Source organism: Mus musculus, chromosome 12 (assembly GCF_000001635.26).
Source record: "Mus musculus strain C57BL/6J chromosome 12, GRCm38.p6 C57BL/6J".
NCBI lineage: Eukaryota > Metazoa > Chordata > Mammalia > Rodentia > Muridae > Mus > Mus musculus.
In genome coordinates, this window is record NC_000078.6 from 29,992,213 (window position 1) to 30,009,025 (window position 16,813).

At 48.5% G+C, this 16,813-nt stretch overlaps 1 protein-coding gene across 3 annotated transcripts in view; it reads left to right on the forward strand.

The window, feature by feature from the left end:
• The window catches only part of Pxdn (peroxidasin), an 81,017-nt gene that overhangs the window by 55,571 nt on the left and 8,633 nt on the right, over positions 1 to 16,813 (forward strand). For 2 of the 3 annotated variants that reach the window (XM_006515205.4, NM_181395.2), the window contains 9 exons: positions 1,162 to 1,278; positions 2,212 to 2,370; positions 3,060 to 3,172; positions 4,221 to 4,377; positions 6,953 to 7,061; positions 7,680 to 7,837; positions 9,709 to 11,212; positions 13,504 to 13,638; positions 14,314 to 14,522. In XM_006515205.4, the coding sequence (XP_006515268.1) occupies positions 1,162 to 1,278; positions 2,212 to 2,370; positions 3,060 to 3,172; positions 4,221 to 4,377; positions 6,953 to 7,061; positions 7,680 to 7,837; positions 9,709 to 11,212; positions 13,504 to 13,638; positions 14,314 to 14,522 (2,661 nt within the window). Of the gene's footprint in view, positions 1 to 1,161; positions 1,279 to 2,211; positions 2,371 to 3,059; positions 3,173 to 4,220; positions 4,378 to 6,952; positions 7,062 to 7,286; positions 7,482 to 7,679; positions 7,838 to 9,708; positions 11,213 to 13,503; positions 13,639 to 14,313; positions 14,523 to 16,813 lie in introns of those variants that run through there. The other variant, XM_006515206.1, reaches the window with a different exon arrangement.

Consider the following 16,813-nt stretch of genomic DNA (forward strand, 5'->3'; position numbering starts at 1 on the left):
CCTGTGCATCAGTCTTTCCCATTTCCATGCTACACACAGCTGTGCAGTCATGGGCGGTAGGTTTGCCTCTCTGTATGGTTTCTTTATACAGGCCCTGATGACTGTCCTGTGGCATGCTCTTAACTATTCAGTAGGCCTTACTCCAGTCAGTTGCACAAAAGCACTAGGTGACATGCTTAGCCACCTGCATGTTGTGACTAGTAGTGAGTTAGACCTCTCCCTTCAGCTCCCCTGCAGCACACTGTGTGAGTGCTCTTCTGTGTCCTGCTCTGTGTAGCTCTGAGGGAGCACTGGTTGGGGTGGTTTTTTCGGTGTTCTTTCCTTTCTCTCAGTGCCTTTCCCCCTCCCTCACTTGGAGACATGATGTGACATGGCACTATTCCCTGAGAGAAGTGAACAAGTATCTATCACTCCGGATAGGAAACAGATGACAGAGCAAAAGACAGATATCACCAGAGTCCGACTTGGGGAGACAATGAGTGTGTGTGTGGGGGGGGGGGTTGCAGGAATATGTGTGAGCAGAAATGACTCAAACACAGCTTCATCACCATTGCCCAGGGGAGCCTAAGTGACAGCTCATGAAGGCAGAGAACCTGGAGCTCCCTGCATGGCTGCAGGCACCGCTACAGGTTGGGGAGTGCCCTTTCTAGTTGGTTCAGCTAGTCTCAGTCTCTTTCAGGCAGCTCGACTTTTGTTTTGTTTTTTGTTGTTTTTTTTTTTTTGTTTTTTCTAGTCAGCTTCACTTGTCTCTGCTGCTGTGACACTGTTTAGCTGGGGTCTGCTTCTTCCAGGTGTCTGGGACTGTCTGAAAGTCTTCCCTCAGCAGTGCTCTTATTTAGACACTCGGGGAGGAATAGGAAGGGTAGTGAGTCTGGTCACTTTGGCGACTTTCTGAAGCTCCTCTGAGTCGTGCTTGTTGCCTTAGCAATGCTTCCCTATGGTCTTTATTTCCCTTCCCCTGAGAACATTCTGCTGTTTCACCTTCTTTCCCAAGTCTTATACCTTAAGTTTCCCTCCAAGATGGAGGCTTTCATCTTGGAGGAACAGCCGAACAGTACACAGTACCCTTGGCACGGTCCTTTTGCTGTGCTGCTATGTTACACAGTCACTTTATAGGGCATTGTCTTTCAGCATCACATTTTAAATGTCCTTCCTCTGCAGCCCTTCCTCAGTTCACTGTGACCCCACAGAGCCGAGTGGTCATTGAAGGGCAGACTGTGGATTTCCAGTGTGCGGCTAAGGGACACCCTCAGCCTGTCATAGCCTGGACCAAGGGAGGTAAGATGGTACACTGGGCCCTCCACCTTCTCCTTCAGCTAGGACACAAGCTATTTTCCCTGGTCAGGCAAAACTAGTATCTTTCCCAAAGGGATGAGCTGGGGAAGAGGATGTAGGTATCCATTGGACCTGCCTTGCAGTGGTCACTGTAGGCATCATGGATTGATGCATGTCCCTCCCTGTCTCTCCCCCCCCCCCTGAGAGTCTGCCCTCGGTGTGTAATTGCTTAACACTTGGTCACTTCATGGCCCCTATGGTCTGATGGAAGCTCCTAAGGTTGGGTGAGATTGTAGCAAGGGCCGGTGCCATGTTCCCTGACCAAACCTCTGTAGGTCTCCAATATTCCTGCCCTGTAGGCTAGGCAGGGACCCCAGAGATGACCTGCCATTTTTTTTTCTTCAACTAAAAAGCCAAAAACCCTCCCTCTGAGAAGTCCTGCCCAAGTCTCCTGAGGAATAGACTGAGGTAGTGGCCAGCTGGACAGCTCATGGTTGGCTAGGGAGGTCACCCAGTGAAAAGGCTTGTCCACAAAAACATGTGAGACTATCCTTCTCCTGTAACGGCCTTGCCTTCTCTGTAGTCTGGGCCCAGGTCCCCTTACAGTGTGTTTCCTTAGGCATAGCTGGAGGTCAGCCCTACCCTACTTGCACCCTGAGTCCTTGTCTGGTCCTCACTCCTAATTTTGCCCTTTGCCTCTGTTCCTTTCTATGATACTCCTCGGGGTTGTCATTTGACTTGTCACAGCCCACAAGTGGTATTGAATAAGGGCCTACTTACTGGAGCAGGAGAGGCCAGTTGGTATCTGATCCATGTAGTTCAGCCCAGTGACACTGCCATCTTTAAAGATAACATTCTCTGTCTTCTATCTCCTAGCTATCTCTGGAAGCCTCTGTGTCCAGGGTGCCTGATGTCTTTCTTACCCCCACTTTGTAGGGAGCCAGCTCTCAGTGGACAGGCGGCACCTGGTGCTGTCCTCAGGAACACTCAGGATTTCTGGGGTGGCCCTGCATGACCAGGGCCAGTATGAGTGCCAGGCCGTCAATATCATTGGCTCCCAGAAGGTCGTGGCCCACCTGACAGTACAGCCTAGAGGTAGGTGCTATTGTCTTGTGGATCTGTGCATGCCTATCATCAATGACAGCCTTCGTACAGATGACATCAGCATTAATATTGTAGTTTTAGCCCTTCTGGTCTCTGTGTTATGTTTAGAACCCTGGCTTTGTTCATGAGGGATTTGAACAGACACTTAAATCTCTTCTCTTGTTATGAAAACATTTACTCATGTCATGCTGGCCTCAGTGAGACTGGCTGTGTTGGGGAGCAGATTAGGGCAGATAGTTGGATGTACCTGAGGTCACTGAGGTTACCATGAACCTTGTATTGTCTCTTACACCCATAATATCCACTGTGGGTTTTGTGGGCTTCCCTCCCTGTACTTGCTTGGCAAACCCAATGTGCTCAGATCCAGTTCCCCATGGTGGGATCCAATGTCAGTGCCTGTTAGGCTCCCTCTCCCGTCAAATGAGTTTTGGATGTCAGGACATTGTTTTGTCAGTGGGTCACACCACACTCCAAACTGCTGACTGCTGGTCATGAATGTGGGCTAGGGAGCGCAGGCAGCCTGGCTTTCTAGGAAAGCCCCAGAACTTTTTGTCTTAGCCAATAAGACCCGAATCCAGTTCAGTTGCGGGGCTCTGGGTTGGCCTGAGTATGGGCTCTGCTCTTCTGGAGCTTCGTGGTATGAATCAGGCTGCTGCCTTGTTCTCATACTTGCCTTGTAGTCACCCCGGTATTTGCCAGCATTCCCAGTGACATGACTGTAGAGGTGGGCACCAACGTGCAGCTGCCTTGTAGCTCCCAGGGAGAACCAGAGCCAGCCATCACCTGGAACAAGGTAAGAGCTGGTATCTCCCCCAAGCTCCCTCTGATGCAGTAAGTATGTGTTTGAAGGAAGTCTGCTTTTGCTCTTTCTCTCTCTTTCTCTCTCTCTCTCCCTCTCTCTCTCCTTCCCTCCCTCCATTTCCTCTATCCATCCACCCACCTATTTATTCATCCACCTATTCATCTACCTACCTATCTATCTATCTATCTATCTATCTATCTATCTATCTATCTATCTATCTATCAATTGGTTTTTCAAGACAGGATTTCTCCATGTAGCCCTGGCTGTCCTGGCACTCTCTCCATAGACCAGGCTGGCCTTGAACTTAGAGATCTGCCTGCCTCTGCCTCCCAAGTGCTGGGATTAAAGGTGTGCAGCACAACCACCTGGCCAAAGAAAGTCTTAATAATAAAAATAATAAAAACAAAACATAATCTCCAGCATCAGAAGCAAAGAAAGTCCTTTACAGGTCTACAGCCTCAAAGAGTAAAGTTGAATTTTTGCTATGTCATTTTTCTTTGCTCTTCATATTTAGCCCACTATGATGCTGAATTCACATGCTGTATACAGAGGATCCTGCTGGGACATGTAGGGACCTCACTATAGTCCTCACAGAGTACCAGTTCTCAGTACCCTCCATCTCTGTCACTGCCCACTTATCTTCTCCAGAGTGGTGCAGCTGTGGTCTGCACATGAGTTATCAGTTCTGTCTCTGGGTCACTTTCTCTCAGGGCATTCCTAGATCCCTGAGCCCTATCCACCATAGCTCTGGGCCTCCAGTAGTTACCACAGGTGCCCCCAGTTAGTGGAACTTATCTATTGCACATAGCTCTCTTCTCAGTGAAGGACAGGTGTGGAGAAGAGCTTATCGAATGGTGGGAGTTTGATCTGCGAGAGCACTAGTAAGTTTCCTTCCCTGGGAAGGTCGGGGCAGATGTAAACATAGCCTCAGAGAATTTTCCATTTGAGCCTTAACAGTTGACCAACATTCCTGTCTCCCAGAAAAGCAACTTCTGTTCCCTAGTCTTATTGCAGTCTCATTTTTATTATTTTGCTCCAGGATGGTGTTCAGGTAACAGAAAGTGGAAAATTTCACATCAGCCCCGAAGGATTCTTGACCATCAATGATGTTGGCACTGCCGATGCAGGTCGCTATGAGTGTGTAGCTCGGAACACAATTGGATATGCCTCTGTGAGCATGGTACTCAGTGTGAATGGTAAGATGTATATGCCAAGCCCAAGGCATTGTCTCAGAGGGTTTGGGTGATATGGCATCAGGCCTCTTTTCTCATCCTATGAGCATCCACTTAGGGTATGTGCTAGTTAGTTTGAACTGACAATGTCACACCATCTAGAATCGCCTAGGAAAAATTTATTTAGAAATTATCTAGATAGTTGGCTTGTTGACACATCTATGGGTAATTGTCTTGATTGTTTATTAATGTAAAAAGACGAAGCCCACTGTGGGTGACACCATTCCCTGAATAAGGGGTCTTGTACCACATAAGGGATGAAAAAGGATGTGTTTGTTTTTTCTCTGGTTTTGATTGGATTTGTTACTTTTAAGTTCTTGCCTGACTTCTCTGACAGTGTACTGTAACCTAAATTGTAAGCAAAATATATTTTTTCTTCCATAAGTTGCTTTTTACCAGGATATTTGTTACAGTATCAGAAATCAAATGAGACTAGGATGTCAGAATAATTCTGAGAACAGAATGTTTGCCCCTAACTTGGCCCATGGCTGGGCTTCCCTTGGCATACCTTCCCCTTCCTGGACGTTTTTTGACAATCTTTAGCAGCTCTTTTCATACCCAACAGTTTGATTTATAATGATTCCTGTAGGCATCATGTGCCTCCCAGTTGGGTATGGTGACGTGCAGCCTGGGGCATTACTCATGCACATGGACTGACCTTTCCTGGGGTAGTGAGGAGCCAGAGTGTCAAGATTCCATCTCTGCACCCCCCCCCACACACACACCCTCATTCTCCTCTCTGGTTGTCTTGTTCAGCTTTGGAGAAGAGGAGAAACAAGAACACAGCAAGAACTCAGACACAGCAAGGGGAAGAAGCTGATGAGGGAGGTCTGGGTCTAGAGTTCAGGGAATAGTCAGGGCTGAGAATATTAACACCCTGGGACAAGGTGAGGTCATCCAGAAGGCCTGTCTTAAGAACTCAACACACCATTCTGCCCTGGGGTGTTCAGCCATCAAACAGGCTAGAAATGGAAAACTCAACAAAAAGATAATCTCTAAATGGCCAGTGAGGAGACCCATCTCCTCAGTGACAAGGATCATGTGAACTACTAGACTCTGTACCTGTCAATCAACATTGGGAGAGAGAGAGTCAGAGTAGGAAAGAAGAAGAAAAAAGATGATCAATGCAATATGAGCAAATGCCCCAGAGACTGAAGGGAGCAGGTGCATCCTAGTATATCCCAAGGTGTAGAGGTCTGCCTAAGCAGGGAGTCTATCCCAACACTGCCTTGCCCGTCCCAGGGGAAGCAAGTCCACCCCAGCAACCAAGTGAAGGACCATTTCAGTAAGGTCTCTTCAGCTGTGTCCAGGCTTATGAGGATATGAAAGAGAGCTGACCATTGGCCTAAGATGAGCTGTTTTGTTGGCTGAGGGTAAAAGATTGTTTACGATTATGTGTGCTTGGCAAAGTCTCACTACTGATTACTCTTTATGAGGTGAGAAAGAAAGAAGTGAGAATCACACTAGACTTGGTGGTGCACGCCTTTATTGCCAGCACTTGGAAGAAGCAGAGAGAGCTCTGTGGTTCCAGGACAGTTTGGTCTACATAGTAAATTCTAGTCCAGCCAGAGTCTGGTATAGAGATAGATAGATAGATAGATAGATAGATAGATAGATAGATAGATAGATAGATAGATAGATCTGGCATACATACATATAGATATATAGGTATAGATAGATAAGGTAAATATATAGATATGTAGATATGTAGATACTAAGACATTGTCTCAAAAAAAGAATCAAAGTATGAAACTTTGATAGAAACAGGTTTGCTGTGTTATTTGCTATATATTATGTATTTATCTGTGTGATGTGTATAATGGTATAGGCTTGTTCAGTGCTGTGTTCTATGTGCATGTGATGGTGTAATATGTCGGTGTGGTGTGTGTTACATAGCATGTATATTTTTCTTTATCCTTTGGTATGTGTATCATGCATAGTGTGGTATATGCAGGCTGTCTGGGTGTTGTTTATTTTGGGGGGTGTATACATAGGAGAGAGAGAGGAAGAGAAGAGAGAGAGAGCGAGTGAGAGCGAGCACCTTAATAATGATGCTGTGATGATGACTATGGTAACTGGAGGAAAGGACTAGCAGTGGAGGGGAAATTAAGGAGCTGAGTCCAGCATTGGAGATGGTTGTCCTTTTAGAAGAACAGAGACTCCTGGAATGAAGGTACCTCCCTGGATGTCACTGTCCACCAGATAGATCTGAGGAGCCCCAGCAACAGCCACACAGGCATCATGCTGTGTATAAGTGTGTCTGAACTTTATGTTGTAAACTGTGCTTTATGTTTGCCGCTTCTACAGGATGTCGTGTAACTTTTCAAGTTAAGAAGTATGCGATTTCCATACTGTTTAAAAACAGCTTCTAGTAGAATTGATGATGAAATAACTTGAGTGTTGGTTCAGCAAGCAGAAATAGCTTTTGGATGAAAGCATGGCTTATGCCTAGATGATGTCGTGTCTAGACACAGCTGTATGAGTAAGAGAGTGTAGTGTTCCCTTTTTTTCCTAGTAATATGTGTTCATGTTTTCCTAGTTCCTGATGTAAGTCGGAATGGGGATCCCTATGTTGCTACCTCTATTGTTGAAGCCATTGCAACTGTTGACAGAGCCATCAACTCTACAAGGACACACTTGTTTGACAGGTATGGTGGACAGGGCTGTGGTGCTGGCCTTGATGGAGAAGCGGGTGGGGTGGGGTGGGGTGCAATGCATGCTTTCCTAGTGCATGGGTCCTTTACCGTCCCTCCCCACCCCCAAACTTTAATATACAAGTCCTAAGAACATTCATGTGCAAGCCATAAGGGACATCAGCTGACTGTGGCTTCTCTGGGGTTAGAGCACTAGCAGGAGATGTACCTTCTTCATAGGCGCTGGACTGTGATTCACGATCAAACCATTTTTAGAAGACTCACCTCATTCTTGTGGCTTGTTAGAAACAATTTGGCCAAAACAAAATGTTACTGAGGTGGCCAGTGGATCCCGCCATGTTGGCAATTGCTACGGACTCTCTGCACCTTAACTGAAATGCGATTCCTGTGACTCTCTCTCTTGACTTATTAATGGTTTGTTTTCAGTGTCTTTGGTTCTTGTTTGTCTGTTTGTTGCTCTGTCGCCTTCCACCTGGGATGAGTCAGGTACAGTGCACCACGTTGTCGAAAGTAGCGGTAGAAATTTAGTCATATCAGTACACTTTTAGTTTCTGGATTTTTGTTCCCCAGTGATTTATCTCATTGATTCTCTCCCTCCCTCCCTCCTGCCAGCCGTCCTCGTTCTCCAAATGACCTGCTCGCTCTGTTCCGGTACCCACGGGATCCATACACAGTGGGACAAGCCAGGGCAGGAGAGATATTCGAGCGGACCCTGCAGCTGATCCAGGAGCATGTTCAGCATGGCTTGATGGTGGACTTGAATGGAACAAGTAAGTACCATGTTCTTCCATCCTCTGACTTGAGTGCAAGGTAGCAGACACTCTCTGCTGCATGTGCATCATGTAAGAGGCTCTGGCTATGCCTGCACTAGTATCTGAGCCCACTTTCTCTTGAGCTTATGTAGGTCCTGGTGTCTCTTTGGGCCCCTATCCAGGGGCCTCGGACTGCCCTTTAGCTCCAGGAGACCCCCAGGCCTTTTGGGCCAGCAGCATGCCTCTACTAGGTGTCCATGACCTTCCTAAAGTCATCAAAACAGCCACATAATGATCCCAGGATCAAGGATCCTCATGCTCAGAGCTCAGTTTTATTAAATGCTGCCTGAAGACACTGGCCCGGCCAAGGCCTTCCCCTTCCTCATTCTCTCTCCCCTGCAGAGTGTTCTGGGCTTCAGACAAGCCAGCTGTGCATGCAGACACCTATGCACACGCATTTGTGAATACCAGGACTTTGAACAATGTAGGACCTGATTAGCTAGGCTGATTGATCTGTGCCTATTTGGGCCTTGCTGTGTGTCCTCCCTACAGATTGTCCTTCCTGCATGTCTAGTTCTTGTGTGCCAGAGATGAAAGGAAAGCTTCCTGGGCTAATCTTGGGTAGCTGATGTTTCCAAAACAATCATGGAATTTTTTTTTTTTTTGGTATGGATATTTTACAGGTCATCCTCTGTAAGAAGGGGCTCTTTTACAGCCTTTAAAATGTGTAGACTGGGTCTCCGGAGCCAGACATAGGCTAGAGATACTTTAATGAAAAGTTGCAGGGCTGGCTCTGATCAGCAGAGAGAGCAAGCAAGAGAGAGACAGAGACAGAGACAGAGAGACAGAGAGAAAGAGACAGAGAATACACATGGATATTGGTCTCATGTACCTGGATATATGCACATGTGAATGTGATTGTGCCCACGTGTGAGCAAGTTATCTTGCATATTTTACATAGAAGCATGTCATATGGTTATGCAGGCAGGATTGTGTATGTTTATGAGGGTTAAACTGTGAGTGTGTATACATGAGTCTCAGTGAGTGAGCTTGTCCTCAGATATTTGTGCTTGTCTGAAGACTGGAACACTCTGTAATGGAGGGATAGAGAGGAAGGGGGAGGCCTTGGCTATGCCAATGTCTTCAGGCAGCATTTGATGAAACAGCTCTGAGCGTGGGGTCCAGAGGTGTTTATGTACCTGGTTTTGATGGCTTTAGGAAGGTCATAGAGAACTTTTAGAGTCATGCTGCTGACCAACAAGACCTGGGGTTTTCCTGTAGCTGATGGGTCGTCTAAGGCTTCTGAGCAGGAAGGCAACCTAGTGGGAATCTGCCCCTGGCTGGCCAGGTGGATGGGTGTGTCTTATGGTGGATTTTGTGAGAAGCAAGACCAGTGTCATGAGCAGTGTCCTGGGTTGATGACAGAGGAAAGGAGAGGGTGGCAGGAGTCTGAGGCCCCTGTAAGTGTCTGACTCATACTTGCAGGTGGCTATAGGATGGACTCTGAAGACAGGTGCTTTGGTATATTTAGTCACTATAGTGAACATTGATGGGCATAGGGAAGCTCTTCCACAAGGAGAGGACCTAGGGCTGGTGTGGAGGTGCTTCTCTGCCTGTTCCATGGAACAATATGAGGTAGGCTGAAGGCCCTCAGTTTTGGACCTCTGAATGTGCTGGGTTTCTTGAGGAATCACTTTATTAGAGCTAGTCGTGTAAAACCATAGACCTGATGGAAAGGCGTCAAGACTGTCAGCAAACAGTGAGCTGAGCAGGAAGGGAATACTCCACCCAATCAGCAGCCAGAGCATCTGCAGGCACCAGCGGAGACTCTGAAGGCAGTGGTCTGCACCATGGCTGGTAGAAGCCAATACTTCTCTACTGTGTTGCAGGTTACCACTACAATGATCTGGTGTCCCCGCAGTACCTGAGCCTCATCGCCAACCTGTCAGGCTGCACTGCACACCGCCGCGTGAACAACTGCTCAGACATGTGCTTCCACCAGAAGTATAGGACGCACGATGGCACGTGCAACAATCTACAGCACCCGATGTGGGGTGCCTCACTGACCGCCTTTGAGCGCCTGTTGAAGGCTGTGTATGAGAATGGGTTCAACACACCCCGGGGCATTAATTCCCAGCGTCAGTACAATGGGCATGTACTACCCATGCCCCGCCTGGTGTCCACCACACTGATTGGGACAGAGGTGATCACCCCCGATGAGCAGTTTACACACATGCTGATGCAATGGGGCCAGTTCCTTGACCATGACCTAGACTCTACAGTGGTAGCCCTGAGCCAGGCCCGCTTCTCTGACGGCCAGCATTGCAGCTCTGTGTGCAGCAATGACCCTCCCTGTTTCTCGGTCATGATCCCCCCCAATGATCCCCGGGTGCGGAGTGGCGCCCGATGCATGTTCTTCGTGCGATCGAGCCCCGTGTGTGGCAGCGGCATGACGTCCCTGCTCATGAACTCTGTGTACCCTCGAGAGCAGATCAACCAGCTCACCTCCTACATCGATGCCTCCAATGTGTACGGCAGCACAGACCACGAAGCCCGCAGCATCCGGGACCTGGCCAGCCACCGTGGCCTGCTGCGTCAGGGCATTGTGCAGAGGTCTGGCAAGCCCCTGCTTCCCTTTGCCACCGGGCCACCCACTGAGTGCATGCGCGATGAGAACGAGAGCCCGATACCATGCTTTCTGGCCGGCGACCACCGTGCCAACGAGCAGCTTGGCCTGACCAGCATGCATACGCTGTGGTTCCGGGAGCACAACCGCATTGCAGCAGAGCTGTTGAAGCTAAACCCGCACTGGGATGGGGACACTGTCTACCATGAGACCCGCAAGATAGTCGGGGCAGAGATACAGCACATCACCTACCGGCACTGGCTGCCCAAGATCCTGGGGGAGGTGGGCATGAAGATGCTCGGTGAGTACCGGGGCTACGACCCCAGTGTCAATGCTGGCATCTTTAATGCCTTTGCCACTGCAGCCTTCAGGTTCGGTCACACTCTGATCAACCCTCTGCTCTACCGGCTGGATGAGAACTTTGAGCCCATCCCTCAGGGCCATGTGCCCCTCCACAAAGCCTTCTTCTCGCCCTTCCGGATTGTCAACGAGGGGGGCATCGACCCACTTCTCCGAGGGCTGTTTGGAGTGGCAGGGAAGATGCGCATTCCCTCTCAATTGCTGAACACAGAGCTCACGGAGAGGCTGTTCTCCATGGCCCACACAGTGGCCCTGGACCTGGCTGCCATCAATATCCAGCGAGGCCGGGACCATGGCATCCCACCCTACCATGACTACAGAGTCTACTGCAACTTGTCGGCTGCTTACACCTTTGAGGACCTGAAAAATGAGATCAAGAGCCCTGTGATCCGGGAGAAACTGCAGAGGTGGGTATTGGTAAACTGAGGCACCTTGATAGGTATGTAGATGTCAAGAGACCTTGGCTGTGAACTGTGATGTCACCGTCTCTAGGTTCAAGCTTCAGTGGTGAGAGAAATCTGTGGTGACTGAGATTGGACAGCCTGTGGTCTGCTGGCCAAGATGCTACATACAGAGCCAGCCTAGGGTTGGGGTAGTCGTGTTTGCCCACCTCTTTGTGCTCAGGAGGTAGACTTTGTAAACTGTAAGGAGTTTTCTGTTGAGATAGCAGTTATACTTTCCTAGCTGGGACAGTAAAGTCACATGGCAAATGGGCCTCAGACTGGCCAGCCTCCTGGGCCTGGCTCTCCACCTATAGTGTGACTCATGCATGAGTGGCTATTGCTCATACAAGAGGAGAGCTGGCCTGGGAGCTGAATAACAGATGTGGAAGTTTCATGGGAGATGAATAACCCACCACTCAGAGGATAGAACTGGTCTGCTCGGGATTTGGTTATCTCATCTAGGGCCAGGCTTCTTCGGACCTTCTGCCTCCTAGGGGCTGTTCAGACCTGAGGCGTGCAGGAAGGTCTCCCTTGTGAGATACTGCAGTTTCTGAATGACAGCTGCCTCCCTGTGCTCCAGTGCACTTACATAATGGGATTTGATTATTGGCGAGGGAAGCACGCGAGTTCTCCACGGGGACAATATATCTTTTTGTCACCGTTATGCTTAATTGGGATTTATGCTCACTGACTACTTCATGGGGCATCATGTCCCCATCCAGATGGCCACGGATGGCTTTCCCAGTTCATTTTTGCTTTTGCTTGCCAAAATATTTCAGAACTTCTTGGTTTCTGGTAATCTTGCCACTGCTGCTGCTGGAGATGGTGGGCCTGGACCAGCTGTAAGGGGAGAGACCTTGGCAAAGACACGACGCATGCACGCGCACGTACACACATACACACATACACTAGTCATTTATTCTTTCTGTGAACTAATTACAAAGAGGAAAAAATGAGATGTGACTGGGAGGAGAGCTGAATGGCCATGAAAGCCTGGGCTGCCAGGATTTTCAGCAGGCCTTGGGGAACGCAGCTGTCGTCTACTGTCCTGGCAGCCTGTTGAAGTTTTACATTTCAGGGCAGCCTGGAGATGAAGACGTGGGCTGAATCTGGGCTTCTCTCCCTGGTGGGGTCCACAGGCTACCCCCCCTCCGGGGGGGAGGCTCTGTAGTGCCATGGAGAGCATCCCCAGCAGACCTGAAACATATCCTTCAGCCTTCTGCTACCCCTTTACAGACGGGAGGGCAAAGAGCAGGCATCCTGAGGTGACACTGTCATCTGGTGCCCGCGCAGCAAAGCCAGCAGCCCTCTCTGTCCTCATGGCAGGTGACTTCCAGTAAGGCCTGGGAGGCTTAAGGCCAGGGTGCTTGTCCCTGAATGTCAGTGACCACAGTTTGTGCTTGGACAAGCTAGATGGCAGCTTGATGAGAGTAGATTTGATGGAAGAGGAATGTTTGTCATGTTGGGAGATGAATGTATGTCTTTTCCGATAGATTATAGGGTGCTCCACTGTCGCTCCAAGCCTGGTGGGGAATGGAGGGTTGGGCGTAGGGGTTGGAAGATGTTATTTCAGACTCCAGCACAGTCTCTTGCAGCAATTGGAACCAAGACTACCTGGTGCCTTGTAAGCTCTTAGAAAATTGCACAAGGCTAGAAAACAAAAGTCTTTTGGCATTGCTGGTTCTTTCTGTATCTTTCTGTATGGGCATACATATTCCCAGGGCATGGAGGACCTAAGAGAATGCTTGTTAAACATTTGATAATGTTTAAGCTTCATGTTAGATATCTACCCTATTTAATTAACCAGCATTTCCATTGACAAATACATTTCTCTATACTGTAGGGTTTAATCTTATTCTTTTCAATTAGACTATTCATTGTTCTTATACTTAAGGAAAAGGATAGGTGTGAGGAGATAGATAGGTTGCCTCATGAACTTGGGTGATTCTCCCTGGAGCACAGGAAAGAATTATGTCTTAATTTTCTTATGTTTTTGGCTTTCAAATCACTTATAAGTAAATATATATATATATATATATATATATATATATATATATATATATATCCCTCATATATACAAGGAAAAGAGGAAAATTCTTTAAAATGTGATTAAAGAAGATTTAAAGAAATAGCAATGAGCTCTCTTTGTCCAGGAAATGTCTGGAGGATGTATGGGGGCCTTTTTCCTGTTTGCAGTGTTTCATATCCCAGGCAGCTATGATGAGCACACTCAACTTTGTCCTTGTCTATTGCAGGCTGTATGGCTCGACTCTCAACATTGATCTGTTCCCAGCCCTCATGGTAGAAGACCTAGTACCTGGCAGCCGCTTGGGGCCCACACTCATGTGCCTGCTCAGCACACAGTTCCGACGCCTGCGGGATGGAGACAGGTGGGTGCTAGAAAACCTTGTCTTACACTGTTGGTGTGGATCTGGGGCAGAGAGGACCTGTGCTTGCTTAGGACAGGGAGAGCCCCTTCCCACTTGCTGCCCTTCAGATGGCTCCGTACCTCCTCAAGGCTGCCTGGCACCTTACCCTTTCAGGCTAACACACCTGAGTCCCAGGTACCATTGGCCTCTGGAGCCAGTGAGAACGGATATATTTCCAGGAGCCTTTTGACCATCCCAGGCAGTACCAGGATTAGAGCATTGTTGTTTGTTTTGTTTGGGTTTTTGAGATAGGGTCTCACTTGTATAGCTTGGGCTGGCCTCATGCTCAGATGTGCACCCTAACAACTTTACTGAGACTTGAGGCTTTTGGCAAGATGATTTTTTTTTCTTTTTAATAATGTTAATTTACTTTAGGAAATGGGAAAGAGGCCAAAGAATCAGCTGAGGAGTTTAGTTAGAAGTTTCACTATCCATCCTTTTGTCAAGAGTAGCCATCTTCTTGCTGTTTTCTCTCATTTATTGGGTGGGAATTTGAACAATGGTGGCTATATACTTTTTTTTAATTCCTGCTAACTGAATCCATGATTTCCATATTGGCTTGAATCCTTGTGGCTGACATTCTCCCTGCCCTCTGCTGACCCCACTGACCCTGCTCTTGTCATCCCCGGAGTCCAGGTTGTGGTATGAGAACCCAGGCGTGTTCTCCCCCGCCCAGCTGACTCAGCTCAAGCAGACGTCCCTGGCGAGGATCCTTTGTGACAACTCAGACAACATCACCCGTGTGCAGCAGGATGTGTTCAGGGTGGCAGAGTTCCCCCACGGTTATAGCAGCTGTGAGGACATCCCCAGGGTGGACCTGCGAGTGTGGCAGGACTGTTGTGAAGGTACATGCTGCCAGCACCCTGCCCTGCCCTCACTGTGTCCCCATTACTGCTGCTTTGCCTGAGAACGGGGAAAGTGGCCTTTGCCCCTCGTTGTGGGAATTGTTTGTGATTGCTTTGCTTAGTGAACGGTGACATGGTCTGAGGGAAGAATGTCCAGTTTTATCTTTTATTGTAAAAGCACCTAGCCTTGAGCCTTAGCTATATAGGTTGGTAAGTCCACGCACTCTGCCTCTTGATGAACGTAGGAGGCACCCAAGGCTAGAGGGTTGCTTTACCCTGTAGATGTACACTATAAAGTGTGGGTGGAAGTTCAGTACAGAAGATGCTCACACCAACCACTGAGCCAAGTGTGGTCATAAACTCCATGCGCTTAATGTCACATTTTGTCCTACTGTGAGTACAGTGCACTTCTCGATGGCAGTTATCACCGCAGATGTCTCACGTTAAGATGTCACTAGAAGATCTTTTGCAGCCTCGTTCTAATCTTAGTCTGCACCTTGTATCGAACAAAATACTATGCAAAAGAGGACAAACCTTGAGTGAGTTTGCATTAGCATAGCTAGCATTTAACCTATTGAGCAGCTTCATGCGAGTGCTTGTGCACTGAGCCCCGTGAGTCCTGCCCACAAAGGATAACAACCAGCCCCACCAGGAAGCACAGCAAACGCGCTATGCAATGCCGATGCCACCCTGTAACTTACAGGAAGGAGCTAGAGGGTAGCCTGCAGGTGTGAGAGGTCTTGATGTTAGCTCTGGAGAACCTAATAATGGAGTCTGCGCAGTACGTTCCCGTCAGCCTGGGCAGGCCTGCTCCCGCCATGTCTGTCCATCTCACAGAGGCCACCAGCACAGCCTAGCAGCCACTGGCTTCTGTGGTGACTATTCTACAGTCTCTTTCCCACTTTACATTCTTGAGTTCCTCTCTTGGTTAACCTCTTTTTCCAGTTTCTAATTGGACTGCAATTTTGGCTTTATTCAAACTATGATCAGAGCCCCATAGATAATAAAGCTGGGGACATTGACAGCCTAAGCCAAGTGACATAGTGTTTGTGGTGAGAGGAGGGCTCCAGAGGACGGATGCTCCAGGCACTCACGGTTCTCAGCCCTGCCCTACCCATTGGACCCTGAACAAGATGGGCCACGTAAGGCTGGAAAAGCACACAGAGTTCAGAACTGTGGTTATTTTTTCTGCTAAAGTAGTCACTCAAGATAATTAGTAAGTACTAAAATCGGGCTGGCTTTGGAAGCTGCATTTAATATCCTAAGAGGGTGCTTGGCATGGGTGCAACTGTACATGAGTGTGTATGACCATGTGGTTTGTCCAAAGTGATTGTTTTGCATGCCTTTCTCCCATATGTATATATTTGTGTATGTGTGTATCATGTTCTCTCCCTCTCTTCCATCTCTCCCTCTCTCTCTCTCTCTCTCCTTCTCTCCCCCCCTCTCTCTCTCCCTCCCTCTCCCTCTCTCCCTCTCCCTCTCTCTCCCTCTCCCTCTCTCCGTCATCTCTTCCTCTCTCCCTCCCTCCCTCTCTCCCTCATCTCTCCCTCTCCCCTCTCTCCCTCTCTCCCTCTCTTCCTCTCTCCCTCATCTCTCCCTCTCTTCCTCTCTCCCTCTCTCTCTCCCTCTCTCCCTCATCTCTCCCTCTCTCCCTCATCTCTCCCTCTCTCTCCCTCTCTCCCTCTCTCCATCATCTCTCCCTCTCTCTCCCTCTCTCCCTCATCTCTCCCTCTCCTCCTCTCCATCTCTCCCTCTCTCTCCATCTCTCCCTCTCTCTCCCTCTCTCCCTCTCCCTCTCTCTCCCTCATCTCTCCCTCTCTCCCTCTCCCCCTGCACTGTAAGAAGGACATTGTGGTTACTGTGTACCTGATCCTAAATTACTGCTATTCTTGAGATCACACTCTAGGAACTTAGATCTGCTTCCCCTTCTTTTTGCTTTAAGTCTCCCAGGTTTTTCCAGTTTAAATACTTTCCTGCAAGGATAGCATCATTCGGCCTGTAGCAGACTGTTATGTTGTCTTGGAAGTAGTGTGCAAGGCCGGTTCTTACTTTCAGATACGGAGCCTCTATTTTCTGATAACAACACCAGGACCCTTTCTGCTACAGAAGCTGAGCCAAGCTTCATTCTTTACTTAGAAGTATCCATGGTTCTGGAAGGGATGTCTCTGAGGCAGGCGTTGTCTTGGCTTGTGCCTCTATTCTAATCCATTGTCCCAGCTGCTACAGAGACTCAGTGACCAAGGCTCTTGCCGACACAGCTTCTTCCAGATACTGTGCCTCCTAAAATAGCA